This window comes from Tiliqua scincoides, chromosome 4 (genome assembly GCF_035046505.1).
Source record: "Tiliqua scincoides isolate rTilSci1 chromosome 4, rTilSci1.hap2, whole genome shotgun sequence".
Taxonomy (NCBI): domain Eukaryota; kingdom Metazoa; phylum Chordata; class Lepidosauria; order Squamata; family Scincidae; genus Tiliqua; species Tiliqua scincoides.
In genome coordinates this window covers 220101095-220124986 of record NC_089824.1, presented here as the reverse complement: position 1 = coordinate 220124986, position 23892 = coordinate 220101095, and the positions used below count along the sequence as shown (strand labels likewise).

At 47.6% G+C, this 23892-nt stretch overlaps 2 protein-coding genes across 2 annotated transcripts; both read left to right on the top strand.

The window, feature by feature from the left end:
• The first annotated feature begins 6660 nt into the window (after positions 1-6660).
• LOC136649218 (protein ABHD16B-like) lies at positions 6661-7986 on the top strand. Its single transcript, XM_066625679.1, has one exon. The coding sequence runs from the start codon at positions 6661-6663 to the stop codon at positions 7984-7986; it is 1326 nt and encodes a 441-aa protein (XP_066481776.1).
• Positions 7987-12033: 4047 nt separating this feature from the next.
• LOC136649213 (protein ABHD16B-like) lies at positions 12034-13422 on the top strand. The gene has a single exon (XM_066625671.1). It carries the CDS (start codon positions 12034-12036, stop codon positions 13420-13422), a length of 1389 nt encoding a protein of 462 aa, XP_066481768.1.
• Positions 13423-23892: the final 10470 nt, after the last annotated feature.

The following is a 23892-nucleotide window of genomic DNA, read 5'->3' as shown; positions in this document are numbered from 1 at the left end:
ATATATTAGGGTTCATCTGTGTTACTAAAAAACCCACACACGTACATCTAAGATGTTACATGTGAACGTGCCTACAGTGTTGCTGCTTTATGCCATCACCATAGACTTGCTGGGAAACTCTGTTGATTCAAAAACGGAGAGTCCCAAAGGCAAGGGAAAGTCATGGGCAGGCCCAATCTCATTAATTGGTTGGCATTTGGATGCAGTGCTGCCTATAAGACTCTGGTGGCAGTGTAATGGCCAGTCAACTGAGACCTCTTCACGTGCCTCTGTGGTTCTTGTAGGAAGTATGATCCTTAATACCCTTTCCTTCCTCCCCTCCTTCCCACATTCTCTCTTCTCTCCAAACCATTGGAGAAGGTTGTGCTCTGCCAGGGCTCCAGGTCTGCCAGGCTCATCCTTGCCACACTATCCTCTTTCAATCTTCCTTCAACTTTTTGGAAATAAAACCTGACAATGACCCTGTTGTTGGTATCTCACTTGAGTATTGCACCCCCCCCCCCCCCGTAGCCTGTACCCCTAAAAATGTTGGGGGCAGTAGAGATGTGTCTATATTTTGGGTAAATGCCAGCAAAGAATGAAGCCTGAACAGGTTTTAAAAACATGCCTTTTTTTCTGTGACACTTTTCTGGGAGTAAGTCCCACTGAACTCAGTAGAACTTAAATCTGATTATGGACTGGGCTGCAAGTCACTCCCCCCTGCCACCTCCAGAACCAAGCTTTTAGAAAGGATGGAAAATACCAAAAGGGTCTGGAGCTTGTGTTTTTGCTTTGTCTAGACCAGGCATACCTGCCTTAACATTGCAACAGCTGCTGACAAAATAACATTTGGGGAACAAAAGAACAATGGGGCTCTGATCTAGGATGTTTTCCTCCTTGCCCCCACAGCCCATATCTCAGTTTCAGGAAGGCTGCAAAATAATCCCTTGTGCAACCCTAGACGACTGCCTCTAGCCCCAATTTTAAATCCCCAGCGCCCCTTCCTTTCTGGGTTAATTAGAAAGATAAGCGAGATCCCCACAGGAGTGCTTGGGAGGCACAAGAGTGACCTAGGAGAGTGCCCCCTATCCTTCCCCATGTATAAGATCCTGATTTTTTTTTGTGCAAAAGTCCAAGTGTTCTCAGTTTTGGATGTGAGGGCTGGGAGGAACCATTAGACTTAATTTTTTTCTTCCTTTTCACCAGGTGAATGTGTGGTTTGGCGCCCGCTGGGAGATCTCAATTGCATTAACTTTTCTTTCTGTTTTCTCAATGTTTATTCTCTCTTTGCTAGAACTCTCCATTGATAATGTCCTTCCTGATGCACTCTGGATTTGTGTGTGTGTGTGTGAGAGAGATCAGTGGCATAGCTGGGGGGGCACAAAGCACTAAATTTTGCAGGGAGCCTCAGTGCAGTGTGGAAGCAGCCCTCCCCTTCAGATCCATTCCAGGCCGGGGGGGGGGGCGGCAAAACAGAGGCAATTTCGTTGCACACTGCACAGAGGCTCCCTGCAAAACTTAGTGCTTTGCCCCCACTCTAGCTATGCCCCTGAACCAAGTTTTATTTTCACTGTATTACAGTGTTTAATATTTGGAGATGTGGGGGGAGGGGGTTTCCTCTACTTGGAATGATAGTAAATTCTCTTCCCATCCAATTTTGCATCCAATTTTGGCATCAAGATTGGGATTCATAGTCATAGTTACCCTGTGCCATTGGTAAGTATGCATTAAAAACAGTGACACCTGCAGGTTGTCTTCATTATTTCAATTTTAAAAGGGTTTAAATTTTTCTTTTCCCATACATAGATTATATAAATAAATTTTATATAATTTATTTTGAACTCCTCTTTTGGGGGAGACCTATTTTAAACCTATTTTGTGTCAGTTTTTAGTAGGTGCACAGCATCCACCAGTTCAAGATTCCAACAAATGTGTACATTCTAATAATCCACACATGGTGCACATCATCCCTATCCTGGAGCACCTGTGGTGACACCCTGCAAGGCCATGATGCCTCCATCACACTCACCTCCAGCTCTTTCAGAAACTTCACTCTGGCTTCAGCTGCAGCCCAGGTTCTAACCATCCTGCTCTCTTCCCCATTGTTTGGAAAGAGGAACCTTCACACCCTCCCACACCGCACCTCTCTTGACATGAGTCTCAGGAGTTACTGGTGGTTTTTTGAAAAATGAGACAGGATTATGTGTCACCCTTGCCATTTTGGTGAAGAGGAAAGTGATACCTTGTGGGCAGACATGCTGCGGTGATGTGGGGAGACTAACAGCCAGAGAAAGGAAAATGCTTCCTCCAGAGTGGGAGGACTTCCCTTTCTGCTCAGCAGACAGGGCCAAAGCTTTGGCTTTATAGCCCAAGACAGAAAGAAATGGTTCAGCCTAAAACAGAAGCAGGGGTTGGTTCATCTGAAGAAGGGAGCCTGAAAGTGATGGTGGTGGGGGACTCCTGCAGAGGAGGTTTTCTTAGCTCTGCCCTTGGGGAAGCTGAGGAACGACCTGGAAATCTGCAGAAGGCAATGTGGCAATTTTGAATTTCTGGTGAATTTATCACATGTCTTTTAGCCAAGGCTAAGCTGAAAGTTGTAATAAAAAAGGGTGTATGAAAGAGGGAGTTTCAAAGTCTCCCTGAAATTGCTCCCAAGCTCCCCCTTTTTTTGCTACCACCTGTTGCAAGATTATGGCAGCTGCAGGGACTCAGGGGGAACTCAGGGACTCAGGGAATCAGGGGGGACATGATTGAGACATACAAAATTATGCAGGGGATGGACAGAGTGGATAGGGAGGTGCTCTTTACACTCTCACATAATACCAGAACCAGGGGACATCCGCTAAAATTGAGTGTTGGGCGGGTTAGGACAGACAAAAGAAAATATTTCTTTACTCAGCGTGTGGTCGGTCTGTGGAACTCCTTGCCACAGGATGTGGTGCTGGCGTCTAGCCTGGACGCCTTTAAAAGGGGATTGGACAAGTTTCTGGAGGAAAAATCCATTATGGGGTACAAGCCATGATGTGTATGCGCAACCTCCTGATTTTAGAAATGGGTTATGTCAGAATGCCAGATGCAAGGGAGGGCACCAGGATGAGGTCTCTTGTTATGTGGTGTGCTCCCTGGGGCATTTGGTGGGCCGCTGTGAGATACAGGAAGCTGGACTAGATGGGCCTTTGGCCTGATCCAGTGGGGCTGTTCTTATGTTCTTACTCAAATATTGCTGCAGGGACTCAGATATTGCCCAATCCTATGCTTGGGCAGCCTGTGCAATGCAGCACTGCCAATGCAGTCTCCCCCGCATCCCATGGGCTGACTGGGGACCAGGCAGCAGCGGAGAGGTGAAGACATTTTTTACTTGCCTACTGGGATCTACCTCAGCTGTTTTGCTGGCATAAATTCAGTTGGTCCAAGGGGGGGCGTGTTGGGCCCAAGCAGGGCGCATAGGATCTTGGCCATCTCTCCTCAGATAAGTTAAATAAAATTAGATCTAATGGGCTTAAGTCTAGATCGAATGGGCTTAAGCTGCAGGAGGTTTTGGTTGAATATCAGAAAAATGTTTTAATGGTAAGAACGATTTGATAATGGAACAGATTACTGTGGTGGGTTCTCCCTTGCTAGAGGTCTTCAAGTAGAGGCTTGGCAGGCATCTTTCTCTAGAGAGGATTTTCCTGCTTAAAGCAGGGGTTTGGATCAGTAGGCCTTGAAGGTCTCCCGACTCCATAATCCTATGAAATATCTGGTGGGTGGATGTATTCTGACTCTAGCATGCATGTAAATGTTGACACATGACCATTAAGGCAGTATATGGAGCCACCTGCTATACCACAGCTGCTGACATCTATTACAGTAACAGACTGGAACTGAAAAAGCCTCAAAAAACAAAACTAAACCAGAGTGCCCTTCACCTGCAGCCCTACCAATTAAGAGTGACACTTACAAATTAATCAAGCAATGCATCTGTTGATTAATCTACTAATTAAAGCTTGCAGCTGTTTTATCTAGGTATCCTACTTGCTGTAGCTAATTTAGTGGTGGACAGTGAATGAGGCTTCAAGGTGATTTGCTTCCTTCCTTTGGCATTTTCTCCTTGCTTGAAGGCGTTCGGTGTTTGTGATTTATTTTTTTTCCTACTCCCTTTGCTGAGTAAAGGAAAGTTCAGGGGCTGTTTTTCCAGGGTTGGCTTCCATGCAAGGGGGAGAGCAGGAGAAACTGGTCCTACAGTCTTCACAAAATGTTGTTTCCAAATGTGTGTGGATTTGGAAGGAATTATAAAGGTGCGGTGGCTCGTCAACACAAATATGGCTAGTCTGGAAGCAGAACCAGGGTGGTTTCCACTCTCCTCTAATGAGGCTAGCCCAGTAGTGTAGCCAGAAGAGGGGTGGCATGGTGAATACGGAGGGTGCCGAATGCACCGTGTGAGTGGCTTCTCCCACTAGCCAGCTGGGACATTCAGGGTGGTGATGGCAACACACAAGCCACCTGAAATGGCTCCAGTGGCAAGTGGGAGGGGCAGCTTACAGGAGGCATTGCAGCACCTGCAGTACTTGCCATGCCACCCCTCCTCTGGCTATGCTACCGGGCAAGCCTGCTCTCACTGCCATCCATTCCTTCCTTACCCATTAACCAGGGTGAGGCAGCAGCTGCATGTGGCAAGCTGGAGGTGGTGGTGGACTAAAGTGCCCCAAACACATCCCGTACCTGCCCACTACCTGTGCCTACCATTTCCTCACTTCGACTGGACCTTGTCCTCTCTCTGTCTGTGCTGGGCCTGGCTGAGTGAGCACAGCCAGCACAAGAAGCAGCTCCCCAGCAAGCAGCCTGTGGATGGTTGCAGCTGGTTCTGCTGGGCCACTCGCATACCAGGCAGGTACTTTCAGTCTGGCACTGTGCGTCACCCTCTTTCTTGGCCAGACCCAGACTGGCTGAGAGGAAGCAAGCTGTTGCCACTGCTAGGCTAGGCTGGGTTGGGCCGGATGCTTGCCCTCTCAGCCAGGCCAAATCTGACTGGGAGAAAGAAGACAGAGAGTGCCCAGGGCCAGCTGCTGCTGCTGCTTCCTGCACTTTATGTGTCTCTAGGAAGTGAATAGCGGCAGGCAGTGACCTAGAACAGTGGTTCCCATACTGGTGGGTTGCAACCCACCAGGGGGACCAGGAGCAGGTCATTCCTTCTTAAGGGGAGTGGCCCAGCAATGATGGCAGCAACGGCACTGCAGCAATCATGGTACCGCTGCAACCAAGGGGCTTCATAACATGGGGTAGCACTGGTGATCTGGAGGGTGTGGAGGGCTCTCAGCTCCCTCTGCATGCCTCCCTGCTGCTCCAAAGAGCTTGTATCTCTGATCACAACCCAACACTGTATGTTGCCGTCACTGCCCCAAATGGCTCTGATGGTGAGGGGAGGGGCCACTTACATGGCGCATTGCTGCACCTGCAGTATTTACTGCAGCGCGCCCCCCCCCCCGGTTATGCTATCTGTAAATGAAGACTTGACTCAAGCCATGACACTTTTTTGGAAGCAGAACACATGGTTGTTTTCCAGTGTTGATTTCCAGTTTCCAGTGAGGGCCTTCAAGACCGTCACTGGAAACATTAGGTATGTGGCTGTTGTAGAAGAAAAGGAACCCTTGCTGTGTCTCTAGCCCCCCTGAACTGAGATGTGTGGGTGCACTGATTCCATATATACACCTGTTGGTTACCTGGGAAGAAGGAGATGTGAAGCTGTGAGGATACACCAGACCCACCAGATTCATGCTACCCTGTGAGGTCAAAAGCTCTCCAAAAAGAGAAGAAGAACTGGGTCTTTGCAGAGCTGGGACTTTCCCAGTGCATCAGGCAAAGCATCTGATCAGGGAATGAGATGAAGTCATAGCTTGGAAGGGCAGGCTGAGGTAGGTCCTGAAAGTTGGCCTAGTGCCAGGGGCTTGTGGCTCAGCCTGCCTGGCCAATCACTCTCTTTCCTAGCCACACCACTGAGAGACCAAAGGGTCCTGGGGGAAAGTTTCCTTCCTAATCAGCCTCATCTGGCTGGGGCATTCAGGGGACAACCAGGGCAGTGCTGCAAGCCAGCAGCTGCTATCTGATAGTCAGGAACCTCACTCGGAGGCTACTCAGTCTCTAGTGGATCCTAGCAAGCGCCCAAACTCTGGGGAGGCCCAGTGGGTCGGTTCTTACCCATTTAATTTTGAAGGGGATGCCCAAGGAAGAGGATGAGCCTTGTTCCATGAAGTGGGAGAACTCTGGGCTCAGCTGTGTGCTACTGCCCCAGTGCCAGCCTCTTAAAGGAGCCTTACAACATCCCGCTAGGGACACCCATAGCAGCCATGGCTCTCTCAGCCAAGTCTACAGTGGAGTAATTGCTCACAAAGGAGGCTGACCTTGCCTATTATTACCTTTGCCTTGAGTGACTGGCCTGTAAGGACCCTTGGAGGAAGTGCCTGTCCACCTTGGAGGAAATGCCCGGTCCACTTTGCAGGCGACCACCCCCCAACATCAGCAAAGTACAGTAACCTCAAGGAGTTCTCACACTGCTTGATGTCTTACTTCTGGGCTAACCACTAATGGAAGGCTGTTGACTCTGTCTCCATAAATAGCTCCTCAGCATCTTCCCTTCCTTTGATCTGTTCCTTTGGCAAAAGAGATCCTTATTCTATTTTGTCTGCATCACTGAATAGCTCTGAGATGTGTTTCAAGATGAGAGCGTACTTGATGATAAAGGACAGTCGCTCATTCAAGAAGTGGCCTGTAGAGTACCGCTGGGATGAGGTCAGCACCCCCACTGTGGCCATCAACAACAGCAGCACCACCACCACCACCATTGCTCCCAGGGACCTTGGCGATTTGCCTCCAGATGCCAAGCCTGGAAGGGCGAGGGCCTCCCGGGGGAGCGTCATCCAAGTCATGAAGCGGCGCTCCAGCAAGCTGGCCAGGTACACCCTGGCTCACTCCATCGGCCGCTGGCTTCTCTACCCAGGCTCTGTTTGCCTCTTGAACAGAGTCCCGCTAACTTTGCTGGTGAAAGGCCGGACGAGCCTCATGAATGATTTTCATGGGAAACGGGCCAAGCTGATTGCCCGCGACGGGAATAAAATAGACACCATGTTTGTGGACAGGAGGAAGAAGAGATCTCTGGCGAACCGAGGGATGCAGCTGGTGATCTGCTGTGAAGGAAATAGCAGCTTCTACGAAATGGGCTGCTTTTATACCCCACTAAAGGCTGGGTATTCTGTCCTGGGGTGGAATCACCCTGGTTTCGCCAGGAGTACCGGGAAACCCTATCCACAGAACGACAAAAACGCCATGGACGTGGTCCTGCAATATGCCATTCATCGCCTGAATTTCAGCCTGCCAGACATTGCGCTCTACGGCTATTCTTTAGGCAGCTACACAGCAACGTGGGCAGCAATGACTTATCCAGAGGTGGGTGGCTTGGTTCTCGACGCCTCCTTTGACAGCTTGCTGCCTTTGGCGATGAAGGTGGTTGCCAAGGGCCTGAGGAAGCTGGTGGTGCAGACAGTCAGGGAGCACTTCAACCTCAACGTGGCCAAAATGCTGTGCAAGTACCCAGGACCGGTGCTGCTGATCCGGAGGACCCTCGATGAAATCACCACCACCCAGTTCTGCGCAGAGAATAACCTTCCTGCCATCAAGACCAATCGAGCCAACGAACTGCTCCTGCAGCTCTTGAGATGCCGTTACCCTGCCATCTTTCCTGGGGAGGAAGAAGTGGTGCGCCACTGGCTCAAAGCAGACTGCCCTCAGATGGAGGCCCTGATCTACAGCTACTTCTTTAAAGTGGACGAAGACTGGTGCCTCAGCACTCTCCAGAGCTATAAATCCAGTCTTGGCATGAACACTGACTTTCCGTGGAGAGTTGGGGAAGATCTGCCTCCTGCAAAGAAGAAGCACCTGGCCTTGTTTTTGACCAGGAAGCACATGAAGAATGTGGAAACGACACACGGAAGAACATTGCCACCACAGGAATTTGAGTTGCCCTGGAAGCTTTAGCCGGGCTGGGATCAGTGGTTTAATTCCAGAGAAAGAAAGAGGGAAATACAGGCTAGGATTCACGATTGTGTTTTGTGCATATATATAGTGAGATTAGGAAAGTTGCTTCTGAAGCCAACCCAACCTGAGGTGGTGTACCACATGTGCCTCCCCATTACCTGAACATAAGAAAAGCCTGCCTGGTTCAGGCCAAAAGCCCTTCTTGTCCAGCTTCTTGTATCTCACAGTGGCCCACCAGATGCCTCTGGGAGCACACAAGAGAGACCTGTGTCTTGGTGTCCTTCCTTGCACCTGGCATTCTGAGGAAGCCTACCTCTAAAATCAGGTTGCACAGCCAGCAACCTGTGATGGACTTTTCCTCCAGAAATTTGTCCAATCCCCTTTTAAAGGCATCCAGGCCAGATGCCATCAGCACATCCTGTGGCAAGGAGTTCCACAAACTTAATTACATGCTGGGTAAAGAAATATTTTCTTTTGTCTCTCCTAACTCTCCAAACACTTAATGTTAGTGGATGACCCTTGGTTCTGGAGTTGTGTGAGAGGGAACGTTCAATGATGTTCAGGGATCACCAGGTAACACCAGGATAATATCTGCGAATGTAACTGGCTGTGCTCCTTCTTGCTCCTGAATTGGAAAAGGAAGAAGGAGATGGAGTAGAAGAGGAAGTGTGGAGGAATGGAGTAGAATGTCAGAGGCACTCTAGTCCACTCCTCTCCTCCATACTTCTTTCACTCTGTCTCCCTCTTCCATTTCCCATTCAAAAAACAGCACTGGAAGTGAGTGGGACAAGTGCTTCCCCATCGATCTACTGCCTGAGGCAACCACTTCAGACCCCATAGATTGGCTGGCCCTGTTCACTTCCCAGGGACTACAAGCTGGGCAGGAATAAATGTTTAAAAGAACCTGGAATGCACAGCTCTCTCTGCTGTTACTGCTATAAGAGGTGCTGATGGATCCATCATGGCTGCCCATAAATATATATCTCTCCCCCCCCCCCCCACACACACACATACACACAGCAAAAGCACAGGAAAAACCATTTCTAAAAACAGCAGGGAAATATTCAAAAATACCAACTAGATAAAGCAGCAGAAAAACAAAATGAAGCACCATTGGGCAGGACAACATCACTGAACAAGCAGCCATAAATCACTTGCTGAAAGCCTCTGAGAAGAGGTAAGTTTTCATCCGATGGCACCAGGTGGTGTCAGTTGAACCTACTTGGGGAAGGTGTTCTGTAACTGGGCATCTCCTAGAGCTCAGCTTACTGGGTTGGGGGGCAGAAGGGCCCTCCTTCCGATTGCTTACCTCCTCCATAGCTACCATGCCTAAGCTATAGAGGGAGTCAGGTGGTAAGGTTTGTAGCTTGTAGCCCCCTATCTTTCTCCCCATCTTTTTTGCACTGGTGTGTCACCCATATACAGGCCTCTCTCTAGTCATCCCCACCTTGTCCATCACTGGATGTGAATCTGTGTTGTGAGTGATCTTGGATTCCACATTTCTTGGGGACATCAGGACAAGTGCTTGCAAAAGATATGCTGTTGGGTGTGTGGGCTGCACCCAATCAGGAACCCCAAAGCAGTATTTGGTAGTTGGCGTTTGCTATCATGCTCTGGGGCAGGAAAACCCAGTGACCTCTATTGTAGTGAATTGTCCCTCTTCCCCTGCTGGGAGACTCTTCTGGGTTCTATGGAATCCTACATGCCTTAAAATTAGGGGTGGTTTGTGCCACCCCTAATTAGCCCTCCATTATTTTTAACCAAAACACGTCAAATGTTACCAGGCAAAACCTTTTTCTTCTGGCCCTGTGGAGCAGGGCTTTTCAACCAGTGGTATTTTACAGCATGACAGGTGCTACCTGGTCCCACTGTGAACACCTGGCAACACGCCACCTGGCCCAGCCCAGCCCAGCTGGAACCAGGGTTGGTGATGGCACACCTGTGGACAGGACGTGGTTGTGCAAGAGGTGCAGTCTGGGGAGGCAGCTTGCAGAGCCAAGCCCCAAATGTGGGTCTAGCTGCTCACACCTGTATGCACTGGTACACTCTCATGTGCACACTCTGATGGTAATAGCGGTGCCTGCAAGAGGTGGCACACCTCTTTTTTCTAACACAAGGTGAAAGGCCTTGTTTGGAGGATATTTTCCTCTGCAGCCTGTTTTTTCCCCTAGCTTGTGGCTAATAGAAACGCTCTCCCTTAATGAGCCCCGTGGGGGAAGTGCAGCTTCCAACCAACTGCTTCCAATGACCCTCCACTGAGAATTGTGACCCCACGGAACAGGATTGCATTGAATACCCTCATAAAACAAGCCCTGTGGGACTTGAAAGTAATGACAAGATAAGGAAATGAGGGGGAGAACTACTGATGAAAATTGGAATAATTTGTTTTTATTGTAAAGGTCGATATGGAAGCAGGGTATATGGGAGACTACATTTCCTTTTATCAGTCTGGTCCTATGACATCACAGTCCAACAATGATGTCACTGCACTGGAATGCCAATCCTGTTGGTGGCCAGCTTAGGCAAAGTTATGTACTACGATTCTACAAGGTGCATAACTGAATAAGAATATAAGAAATGGCTCTATACTGAATCAGACCAATGGCCCAGCTAGCACAGTATGTATGTATGTATGTGTGTGTGTATGTCTGTATGTCTGTAGTTAGTTAGCATATTTTATTTGGGAGCAATGTTGCTACCCCAATCCTTGTGCCCGCCAAGCCCCCTGGAAGAGTCTGCCACTGTTCCCCACATATTACAAACCTGGAAGCCACATCCGCCTCTCTGGAGGTTGTATGTGGCCTTCCACCCTCCTCAGAAACCTCTTGGATGTGACTGGAAGGCACTTCTGTTTGTACCGGCAAACTAGAAGTGCCTTCTAGTTGTGACCAGGAAGCCTTCTGAGGTGCAGGGACTGGAAGTCATGGGCCCATGACTGGAAGTTGCTAGCCTGAACTGGAAGTGCCTTCTGGTCATGTTGGGAAGGGCTTCTGAGGTGTGGGGAGGAAGCGCATAGTCACGTCCAAGAGGTCCTCTGAGGTCCTCCAGCCACAGGCTCGGCATCTATAGATATTCAAATTCAAGGATGCCAACCAAGCCTGTGCATCAGGAGGGATCAGTGTATATGTATTCTATACATACACATCTATACATAACTCTAAGAATTTTCACAATAGACAAAAAAAATTGCAAATATTTGTGATCATTGCAGCTCTGGAGCCTCTCTCTCTCTCTCTTTCTGCTGTACTCTCAGTAAGAACAATCTCGTCCAACTGTCTTTTCATCCAGCGTTGTTGGCATCCTTCAGTCTCGGAAGACTATGGTGTCACGCTCTGAATGGTGGTTCTGGAACAGAGTGTCCTCTCCAGTGCGCGAAGCCTGGGTAAAGCAGGTATGGAGGATAGGCTGTTACCCATGCAGCAAATCATCCAGCAAGAGGAAGATGCTGTGAGGGGGTGGAGGGAGAAGAGGAAGGAGCAGAGACACTGCACTTAGCTATAATGCCACTGGCCTCAGTAGGCTGGTCAAAATGTTTCCGTGAGTTGGATGTGGCCTGTGGGCCATAGATTCCTCTACACAAGTAAAGTAACATTAATAACACCGTGATAAAAAAGCTTCATGCGAGTTCCAAAACAGGCAGAAACACATCAACAGGAACAAACTGCTGGGCTTCTAGCCAATGGATGTGGGGGACATAGGAGATAGTGGCTGCCATCAGACCTTCCTGCTGACTGCTGAAATGGTGAAATGCTGGTGAAATGCTCACAAAGGAGACTGACCTCACATATTGTTACACTCCCCTGATTGCAGGGCTTGAGGGGGCATGGCCTTGCAGAGCCCAGAGACAGATACCATGGCCCAAGGTGTGCCCTCCAAGTAGTTCCAAAGCCAACATCATGCATCACTGAAGTCAACAGCACAGCAACAAAGGGCCACCACTTCTGCTCTGAAGCCGTCATCAGCATCTGCTCTGGGGCTGCTTTCCTGGGCCCGTCTCTTTTTGTTTTCTTTTATCCATCTCATCGAAGACAGCTGCTGTCTCTCTCCATGTGCATCCTGTGTTTTCCAAAGGCTCTTGCCCATGTATTTAAAACTTATTTTATGGCCAGTTACAACTTCGAATTCAGTAACTGGCCCATTGAATTTCGGTGGGATGAGGCCGGCAGCAACAGCAGTGTCTGTGCCTACAATGGCAACGTTAGAAGCCATGGCGGCCGTCATATTCTCGTCAAATCAGCTGCGGGAGCATATTTGCTCCCATCAACATTAGCGCTGGAACCCAAAAGAGATCAGGGTTCCATGTGGCACTTCTTCAGGGGCCTTAAACAAATGCCCAGCCAAGTGGCCAGCTATGTCATGGCTCATTCTTTAGGTCGCTGGATGCTCTATCCCGGCTCTGTGTTCCTTCTGAACCAAGCGCTGTTACCAATCCTGGCAAAGGGCCAGGCTCGCCTCCAGGGGGAGTACAACGGGAAACGGGCCAAGCTGGTAGCTCGGGATGGAAACAAGATTGATACCATGTTTGTGGACAGGAGAAAAAAGCACAGCGGACAAGCAGAGCAGAGAGGGAACCAGTTGGTGGTTTGCTGCGAGGGAAACGTGAGCTTCTATGAATGGGGCTGCCTTTTCACACCTCTGCGGACTGGATATTCTGTGCTGGGATGGAACCACCCTGGCTTCGCTGGGAGCACAGGCCATCCCTACCCACAGAACGATGCAAATGCAGTGGACGTCGTAATCCAGTACGCCACGCAACGCCTCGGATTTAGGATACAAGACATTATTATGTACGGCTGGTCCTTGGGCGGCTACTCAGCAACTTGGGTGGCCATGAACTACCCGCTGCTGGGTGCTCTGGTCCTAGATGCCACTTTTGATGACCTCCTCCCTTTGGCTCTGAATGTCATGCCCAAAAGCTGGAAAAAGCTAGTGGTGAGGACGGTGAAGGAGCACTTCAATCTCAACGTGGCCGAACAGCTGTGCAAATACGATGGGCCTGTGTTGCTGATCCGGAGGACCAAGGATGAGGTCATCACCACCTGTCCGTTGGGTCTGGAGGACCAGACCACTAACCTCAGGTGCAACAGAGCCAACCAGCTCTTGATCCAGTTGCTAGAACACCGCTACCCAGACATCATGTCTCACGAAAGTTTGGAAGCTGTCTACGACTGGCTGAAAGCCGCCAACTCGAAACAGGAGGAGGCTTACTACAAACGCTACAAAATAAATGACGAGTGGTGCCTTAAGGAGCTGCAGGACTACAAATCTAGCCTGGGGTATAAAGTAAGCTTCCCCTGGAGGGTTGGGAAGTTCATCGCCTCCAAAGAAAAGCAGCAGATGGCTGTGTTTTTGGCCAGAAAGCACATGAAGAACGTGGAGGCCACACACTGGTCTCTCCTGAAGCCCAACGATTTCCAGTTGCCCTGGAAGTTGTAGCTGAACTAAGCAGGTTGGACTCAGAAGAAGATGAGAGAGACAGGGGAAGACACAGAAAGAATGAGTGCGAAAGAAAGAGAGGGTACCCCAGTCATGTGCCCGTCTTGTGTTTTTCCAACAATTGTACACCTGCTGATTCTTCCCGTTTGTGGGGTAGGCAGAAGAGAAAGAAAAAAAAATCAGATTAATATTGCTACATAGAATACACATGGCTGCTAACTGATGGTTTTCCCGTGCTATTAACACTGTTGGAGTGGGGATGGGGACAAAGGACCTAAGCATCATTTCTCCTCGTCAGCAACATGTGCCAGATAATCCTGCTGAGATATGGAATTGTCTGGTCACCTCCAAAAGCCAGTCAAGACTGATGAAAGTCTTGGGAGACCCACAATATTGAGGTCTAGCAATGATCACGGTCAGTTAGCCAAGGAGGCTGCTCACGGGAGCAAGGGAATAATATCTATGAACATGGGAAGCTGCCAGACCTGATTCAGGGCGCAATCCTAACCCCTTACGTCAGTGCTTTCCAGCACTGGCATAGCAGTGCCAATGGGACACGTGCAGCTTCCTGCAGTTGGATGGTACTCACGGAGGCCTCCTCAAAGCAAGGGAAGGTTTGTTCCCTTCCCTCAGAGCTGCATTGTCCTTATGTCAGTGCTGGAAAGCACTGACATAAGGGGTTAGGATTGCGCCCTCAGTGTCATTAGCAACAATGGCAGGGGCTCCCCAGGGTTTCAGAGAGGGGATTTTGGCAGCCCTATCTGGAGAGAGCAGGGATTGACATTCACTGAGCCTGCGGCTTTCTGCATGCCAAGCGCAATGGGCTCTGAGCCCTCCACCCCCTTCTGGGAAGCAGAGATACATCTAGGTGGTTGGACATGGTGATGTTCCTTGGTGGCCAACTGACTAGTCAGCAGGGCCCATGGGTGGATGCAGGGGGTACATTATAGCTCAGGGTCAAACACCAAGGGGAGGGAGCCAGAAATTCCTGGGATTTCAGAAAATTTTGCATAGATTGTGTGTGAAGACTGGCATTCATATTTTGTGTCAACCCACATAGTTCTCTATATTATAAGTTGTATGAAATTATGATTCATTGGAGAAGGGAAGGAGCCCCTGATAAAATTTCTCTCAAGGGCCCTGCTACTCAGGGTTCTGGGCCTTGCTTTTCCTGGGCTACCTCCTCTCTTCTCCCACTTGGGCCTACCTGGGTGCTCCACCTTCCTCTTCCATCATGGCCACCTCACCTCTCTCTTGCCTCCAGCCTTGATCTCCTTTTTAAACCCTTCAGCCAGTAGCATAGCTAGAAAGGCTGCAAAGCACTAAGTTTTGCAGGGAGCCTCACCAAAGTGTGCAAGCAGCCCCTCTCCTTCGGAGCCATTCCATTAGCCTAAATTTTGCTCCCCCCCAGAATGGCTTCAAAGGGGAGGGGGAAGGGCTGCTTGCATGCTGTGGTGAGGCTCCCTGCACCTTCAGCTCATCCAAGCACCACCCTCTCCTAACCCCTACCCCTGGGTGTCCATCCCTGCTAGGCCTCTGAGGCACCCAGCAGTGATGTGATCCCCACTGGCACCACAAGTCCTTGGGCAGCCAGAATAGCAGCTAGGTGGGGCAGATGCCTCACAGGTGCTCTTCCACTGAGTTATAGTCCCACCTCCGAGCAATACAAATCTGAGTACAGATAATAGAGGACTGTAGGGTTTGACCAAGTATGTAGAAATAAAGGAAACCTTGAGAGGGGCTGAGGTTAGCTTGCTCAAGACAGAAGGTGGTTTGATCCTGCACCTGTCAATTTTTGAAAAACCCAAAGAGGAAGACTTTATTTTATACTATGCTTCCCCTAAGGAGCTCAGGGTGGTATACATAGTTCCTCTTTTGTTCTTCCAACAATCCTGTGAGGTAGATGAGGCTGAGACATAGTTACTGGCCTGAAGTCACCCAAGAAGTTTCATTGCTAAGTGTGGATTTGAACCTAGCTCTTCCAGGTCCAACTTCATCTCTACAGCCACTAAACCAGTGTTTCTCAAACTGTGGGTCAGGACCCACTAGGTGGGTCATGAGCCAATTTCAGGTGGGTCCCCATTCATTTCAATGTGTAATTTATTTTTAATGGACTTGGTGCTATCATGATATGTGACTACATCTGGGGAAATGTTACAGATCTGTACTTTTAACAGGCTTCTATGTATATGCTTTTAACAATGATAGTCAATGGGGCTTAGGGCCCAATCCTATCCAATTTTCCAGTGCCAGTGCTGCTGTGCCAATGGGGTATGCACTGCTTCCTGTGTTGGGGAGGCAGTCACAGAGGCACCCTCAAGGTATGGGAACATTTGTTCCCTTACCTTAGGGCTGCCTTGTGGTGGCCCTGGTGCTGGAAAGTTGGATAGGATTGGGTCCTCAATCCAGGGTATGTGTGGATAGGACTGCAGCCTTTGGGATGTTTGGGGAATATTTTTTTTTAAAGATCAGTAACTACTTGGGAGGTTTAGGGAGTTTTAAAATGTATTTAAAAGAAATAATTTAATTTTTTTTTTTTACTTGTAAACCTTTACTTTACTTACTCAATTTAATTTGGTTTTGTTGTATGGGATGTGTTAAAAAAAATTTCCTGCTTGACGATGTCACTTCTTGCCATGACATTACTTCCAAGTTAATGACATCACTTCAGGTGGGTCCTGACAGATTGTCATTCTAAAAAGTGTGTCCTGGTGCTAAACAGTTTGAGAACCACTGCACTGCGCTACACTATCCTGGCTCTCAATGACTTGTACCCCCATCTTTCATTTTGAATCCATTGTTCATTCCCCACTTCCCCCATTTCTGTATCAATGATGAAGGAAAATTCAAAAAATTATCAGGGAGATACTTTAAGATTTGCACGTAAACAAAGATGTTAAGGACAGAAATGCATGGTACATGCCTTTAACGAAACCCTGGTCATCAGCTTCGGTGTGGGCAAGGCAGTTTGAGAAGAAGTGACAGCTGGGTGCTTAACCTTTTACCCTCCCTGCTATTTTTCCCTGCACAAGTGGGGTTCAAGATATGTGCTTGAGAGGGTAAATGTGTGCCTGGTATTCTGTGGGAGGTGACTGCAATGTTTGTGGGGGAGGAATTGCTGTGGAAAGCAGCAGGCAGGGGGAAAATACCTTCCCCACTGACAGTTTTCCACTCCAAACTGTCCCCTTGTGAAACTGCTTTGGCTTAATAAAAATGGCCAAAAGGGTTTTGTTGCATGCATTGGCAAACAGCATGCAATTTCACCCTGCTTTGTTCTGCTATGGTTTGAAGTTGAACAGTGGCTCTAGCTTCATTTTTTCATTCTATTTCTAAATTCTAACCTAGACTGCTCTTGTGGGCTCAATAGCAAAGGACCAAAGATTTTAAGACCTTGACCAAGCCTATCTTAAAATGTTGGTTGAAGACAAATGTAATATAAATTATGAGTCTGCAGCAAGATGAAGACAGACACAATATAGCATGTGAGCATACAGCAGCTTCTTCAGCTGTGGTATGAGCCCAGTTGCCTTCTGGCAATGAACTCTGCACGACAGACATGTTGTTGGCATCCTTCAGTCTCGGAAGACTATGGTATCGCACTCTGAATGGTGGTACTGGAACAGAGTGTCCCCTCCAGTGCGCGAAGCCTGGGTAAAGTAGATATGGAGGATAGTCTGTTTCCCATGCAGCAAATCCCCCCTCTCCACGTCGCTGAAATGGTCCAATGGAAAGGCAGAGGCCAATATGGTTGGTTCCAGCAGCATCACGGGAGCGGCCAGAACGTGACTGTTTCCGGCATGAACTGCCTCAGGGACTCCGGCTCTGGATTTTGCCTTGAGGTTGACTCCTGAAGCCTTTTCCTTAACTGGATGTAGCCACAAGGCAGCGGAGGTTTGGGATCAGAGTTTTCCTTCTCTCAGATGAGCTGCCTTCCCAGGCTAACAAGTCCCATCTAGCCAGTGGCTGGTAACAGCAAATCAACTGCTAATTCAGACATTGGTTCATGCCACCCCCAATTCTCCTGGTAGCTGCCTGCTGCTTAAAAAGATTGCTAAACATCACAACCATGTTTATTCACATATATTTGTCCTCTCATTTTATTTTAAAATGGGGTATAAATGGGTCCCCTCTTGCTTCTCCCCAGCATCTGGATTGACAGAGACCGTGGCGTAGCTAATAGCTACCAACAGACTGATCTTCCATAAATTTTCTGCTGATACTTCAATGCTTTCTGATCAATCATGTCCTTCCTTCTTCCTGTTGTATGTTTTATGATGCTCAAAGAAGAACTTGTGCTTGTTCTCTCATGGCAAGATATGCCAACTGTCCCCTGCTTGCCCATGGGGCAGGGAAAGGGGGCACTGGTTCTACTTCAGACATCAGAAAAAGCCTATAAAAAGTTTAGTAACTTGTACTTTTTGTTCCATAAGCCAACTCTCTGCTGAAAATTAAGTTGCATTTTGCGGTTGGGGTGGTTAGCTTGTAAGCTTGATGGCTAGATGGCAAAGTCTGTGCTCTCTGTAGCATGGCTAGATGGGGAAACCAGTAAGCACCTCAGGTGTTGCAATGTGCCTTGTAATTGACCCCTCCCACATGCTATCGGAGCCATTCCAGGCAGCAAGCTCAATGCTCAGGTGACTGCTTTGCTATTGCTACCCAGAGTAAACGTATAGGATAGCACTATCATTATCTGAGCCAAAGCCATGATTCACATGATTATTTTTCCCAGTGACCCAGCAGTTCCCATTAGTTCCGCAACCTTGTTTCTTGGTTTTTGCCAGAAGGTAAAACTGAGATGAATGAATTAGGCCTTGTATATAATTAAAGAACATTTGCACAAGCTGCAGAAAGGAGACCTGAACAAGTGATGCCACCTACTGTTCAAAGAGAGGCATAACAAGTGGAAGAAAGGAGAGGGCAGGCAAAGGTTTTCCCCGTTATTGTTTCATCTGCAAGCAGAGAAAACAATATTTTGTCTGCTTAGCTGGGAAGTCAACAGACATTAAGTGGATTTTGTGCTCAGGCTGAGTCATTCTTGTGAACATGCCCTGAAAAATCTGAAGTGAGCTGAATACAGATAAGAGGGTCATAATCAGGCTGTGAGTTTAACCAGTCAGGGGATAGTTGTAGCATGTGCACGTCCACTGAAAAAGATGGTGTTTGCTGACTTTGACAGGTATTGCACTAGAAGCAACTTTATATGGGCAATAAGAAATAGGTGTGGTGATAGACCCTTTTCTTGTTTATGTTGGAATATATCAGCTCCCACATTATACATTCTCTACCAGGAAGCAAAATATTTGGCAATTCTGATAAAATACGTTCTAATCAGACTAGCTGTCTGGACTTATGACCAATTCAATAAAAACTGAGTAAATTAACATTATGAAACCTCAAGCAAAGTTGTTTTGGTTTGGTTCGAAGGATCCTGAAGAGGGTAAGGAACGTGTGAGATTTCAGTGTCCCAAACATTGTTGAGAAGACAATGCTCTGTTTGTTCCTTTTTCATCATGCTCACCTCTGGGTTGCAATACTATGCACATATATTTGGGAATAGGTCTACTTAAATCCAATGGAACTTCTTAGCATGTCATATAATATAATTAATTATATTGATTAATTATATAATTAATTATATATAATTATAATTATATATATTATAATTAAATGTCATATAATAAACTCACCAGCAGTGCTGGTGACAGGTTGCCCTTGGGGCAAAATGTTGCACTGGATGCCCATGGTACTTCTGCCTGTCCCCTGATGGTATATGACAGGGGTCAGGGAACTTTTTTACCTCTTACCCCCCAAAAAATTTATAAACGCAGACGTTACCCCCTTGATTTGAAAGTAAGGAAATCATACATCCAATAACATTTTGAATTCAAATACTGTATTTAAAATTACTTTGAAAGCTTCAACTTACTTGAAAACTTCAGGTTTTGGAGAAATGATGTTGCTTCATCTTGGATACGAGATCATCAATATTGGGACATTTTGATGTCAGAGCAATATGGATACAGTCTTCTGGGTCCAATCGATTTCTTGTCTTTGTTTTTATGTTCGTAAGAGTGGAAAATCCTTGTTCGCAAGCCAGATGACCCCCCAGTATAGGTAGTCAGTAGCCAGATGACCCCCCAGTATAGGTAGTTAGTAGCCCGGTGATCCCCCCAGTATAGGTAGTCAGTAGCCAGATGACCCCCCAGTATAGGTAGTTAGTAGCCCGGTGATCCCCCCAGTATAGGTAGCCCAACGATGCCCCCAATAAAAATAAATAAACAATACTCACCTTACCTCGATCCCACGTCGGTCGGCGCGGCTTTTCTTCTTCCTCCCGCTCTGTCCGCTCGGCGGGAGACACTGACGGCCCGGCGCTGTGTGATGACATCATCACTACAGCGCCGGGCAGCTCCAGTCTCCCGCACAGAGCGGAGAGAGCGGGCGGCTGCGATACACGCAGGCTGTGGATACAGCCTGAGTGTATCGCCTGCTCCCTTCCGCTCACCGCGCAACCTCCTCATTACCCCCAGATTTTCACTTTTACCCCATTTGGGGTAATTTACCCCTGTTCCCCGACCACTGGTATATGAGATACTGCAACTGCCATTGGTACTGATGGTTCAAAAGTCAACCTGGTCAGGTTGAGAAGTCAACCTCCCATGGATATGTGACTTTGACTAAGTCCTCAGCCTGGCCAACCCATGATGACTCTCCCATGTATTGGCTGTAGCAGGAAATGGACATATACAGTCATCATGTTGGCAACCTTCAGTCTCGAAAGACTCTGGTATCGCGCTCTGAATGGTGGTTCTGGAACAGCGTCTAGTTTGGCTGAAAAGGCCAATTTGGGAGTGACAATCCCTTCCACACTGGGAGCAAGTGCAGTCTGTCCCTGGTCTGTCTCCCTGGCTATGGGCCTTCCTTCTTTGCCTCTTAGCCTCAGACTGTTGGCCAAGTGTCTCTTCAAACTGGGAAAGGCCATGCTGCACAGCCTGCCTCCAAGCGGGCCGCTCAGAGGCCAGGGTTTCCCACTTGTTGAGGTCCACTCCTAAGGCCTTCAGATCCCTCTTGCAGATGTCCTTGTATCGCAGCTGTGGTCTACCTGTAGGGCGCTTTCCTTGCACGAGTTCTCAACACCTTACTGGCTGGGGACTGCCCACCTTAAGGCGGGCGGTAGCTGCCCAATGAGATGCAATGATCTCTCCCACCATCGGAAGCAGCCCCTGGTGTCACGCTCTATGCCAATCAAGCGAAGACTTATAACCGGTAACTGCTGCTTCCCGTGTTGTGCCGACGCTGTATGGCAAAGTTGGAGTGTCCTCCAACACTCCAATACATATACAGTATTAAATGTAAATACCATAATCACAGCCTCATGGAAGTGTTGACAGCTCCAAAACCACCAGCCACAGGTAAATGCTTCAGCAGTGATTGCTAAAATAGCCCTTCCCTCCTTCCCTCTTTCATCAGCATTATAGAGCTAAGGAAAAATGACACAAATTACCTATACCCTCATTTTGAATGAATGCCTCCATGTGCAGTGGCAGGAGCATAGTGTGGAATATAAGAATTGCTGTACCCTCAGCACAATCCAGTTCTTGATTTATCCAATTCAACATAATGCATATTTAATTGGAAAGTTTCCTTACAGGACACAGGATCTCCGACCATTTAGAACTTTGAAAGTCATTATCAACACTTTGAAATGGGTTTGAAGGTATTCAGATGGCCAGTTCAGGTGTGCTAAGATGGGAGAAATATAATCACATATTAATATTCTTTTGTCACTTTCTGAGCATGCAAAATGCTTTATGCATATTACCTTGACACAGTTCTTGTAAGAACCCTGTAAAGTCAGCAAGTATTATTATTCCCAAATAAAATTTGGGGAAAACTGAGGTAGCACTGGAGGGGCTTGCCCAAGGCCACTGAGTGAGATCATCATGGTAGAGGTCAGGATAGTTCACAGGTGCAGCCTAGTGGGGTCCACGCTTTGCGAAGGACACAATCTGTGGACATAAGATGTTTCCAGCCAACTCCTAAGGCAGTGAAGTCCTGTTGCCACCACTGCTACGTGGTGAGCCAGGGCCCTTGGGAATGCATTTAAGGCAACTGTGGGAAGCAGGGCAGTGGCAGCAGCAGTGGAGCAGCAGTGTGGAGGGGGAAATCCAGGGATGATTCAATAGCCTCAGGCCAATCTTCTTGGCCTGACCTGGCTTTTTTTTTTTTATTATTATTTTTTATTTTCCAAAAACAACTACAAACAAAAATATACAACACACAACACAGAAACCATCACTACACAAAAAACAACAACAAAGGGTGCAGGAAATCATACATCACTATCGTATATCACTAAAACTAATAAATCATTACATATCTTAATCAATTTCCTCTTCTAAATTTACCTCTCAATATCATTTTTCATCCATAATTCATATATCACAGGGGTGCTCAAACTTTCAACTTTAGGGATGCTGGACCTTTAACAAGTGTATAGAAGAGAGAGTTGCAGCAGGTCATCCCACAGATGACAAGCTGCACATGCTGAAATTCTCTCTTCTATACACTTGTTAAAGGTCCAGCATCCCTAAAGTTGAAAGTTTGAGCACCCCTGATATATCATATCAAATATAATATATATGTAATACAATAATCTAAATGCCCTATCATATATTTCTAGAACTTCATTTTCAACCAAGCATAAAAGGTTTTTCCATTACTCAATTTGTATTGGCCTTCATTATTGATCCAAAATTTCCAAAAGTCTGTCCATCTCCACCACATTCATCACTTTCGCTATTAATTCATTTTTCATTGGTATTTTAAAATACTTCCAATATCTAACACATAAAATCCTTGCTACAATTAAAATAATAATAACTAGGTATACATCGTTTTCTTTATCTATAATATAAAATTTGCTATTCTAGTAAGTTTCTTATTATGCTTCCAGATCTGTTCACATTGATCTATTGTGATATTATGGTCTATATTTTGTGCCCATTTTATCGTGCATTATTTTACTATTTCTTCTTACATCTCAAAATCCAACAATCCATCTTGTAATGAATATATTTCTTTTGGTCTCAATCTTTCTTTAACATAAATGGCAACAGCCTTTTTTTCTTTTCATCTGAAGCCATAAAAACTAGGCCTTACCCGGCTTTTGAACAGGTGGAGGCAGAGGAGGAGGTAGTTTCTCACTGCCTCCGTGATGGGCCAGCAGCCTGTAGAAGGAGAAAGGGTTAGAAGAAGGATGCCAAACTTGTTTCATTCAGAGGACCAAAGTTAGCGTTCACATTGCCTGCTGAGGCCTGGAGGTGACATCATTAAGCAGAAAGTGACATCGTTGATGATGATGGCCAGAAAGAAGCACTTTGTTCTTACACAGAAACGCATGAGCTGCAAACAACAGAAGAGAAAATGTGCAAATCTGTTTCAAGATATGAGAAGGCCCAATTATCATACTGGGAGAGCCCAATTACAATGGGGGCTGATAAATTGCTTTGGGGGATGCATTCGGCCTGCAGCCCCTACAGTTTACACCCTTGGGTTAGTTAGAACTACTGTGCTGCCTTTTTGTGGTGGGGCTTTGAAGTATGTGCCCTCTTCCCTGCAAAACACCATGGGGGAGGTGGAGGGAGGAGGCACTTGGATGGTGGCCTCAAACTGGCGACCTGTGGATGTTATCTTCAGGCAAACGGAGGCTTTACCCTCTAGACCAGACCTCCTGCCCGTAAAGTGATGTCATTAGGCGGGAAGTGATGTCAGTAAGCAGGTCCTGACAAAAATAAGCACTTTTTCTCACTTGGGAGAAATGGGACCAGCTGCAAATGACAGAAGTGAAAACAGGCACAACTGTACCATGTTTCAAGATACAGGGAGCCCAATTTTTGTGGGGGTCCCTTTCAGCACTGCTCAGGGCTGATGAAAAGTTTCTGTAGGCCACATCCGGCCCCTGCCTTATGTTTGACACCCCTGGCTGGGAGAGTCCAATCCTAGGCTCTGTCTACTCAGAAGCACGTCCTGTTCTAGTTACAGGGCCTTACTCCCAGGTAAGTGTGGGTGGGTTTGCAGCCCAAGCAGGTCTACTCAGAAGCAAGTCCCACTGCAGTCAATGCGCTTACTCCCAGGTAACTGTGGGTGGGTCTGCAGGCCTACTCAGAAGCAAGTCCCACTGCAGTCAATGGACTTACTCCCAGGTAACTGTGGGTGGGTCTGCAGGCCTACTCAGAAGCAAGTCCCACTGCAGTCAATGGGCTTACTCCCTGGTAACTGTGGGTGGGTTTGCAGCCCAAGCCTCTGCAGGCCTACTCAGAAGTAAGTCCCATTGTGCTCAATGGGCTTCCTCCCAGGTAAGCGTGCCCAGGAGTTCCCCCGCCCAACCCGAGGCTGCCTCCGCCCCTCCCCCACAGAGGAAAGGACACCGGAAGTGTGCCTGGAAACCGGAAGCGAGCGCTGCCTAGC

Bases quoted from the DNA above. Each gene is read 5' to 3' on its own strand.
- LOC136649218 (XM_066625679.1), top strand. From the start codon at position 6,661: ATGTGTTTCAAGATGAGAGCGTACTTGATGATAAAGGACAGTCGCTCA.
- LOC136649213 (XM_066625671.1), top strand. From the start codon at position 12,034: ATGTGCATCCTGTGTTTTCCAAAGGCTCTTGCCCATGTATTTAAAACT.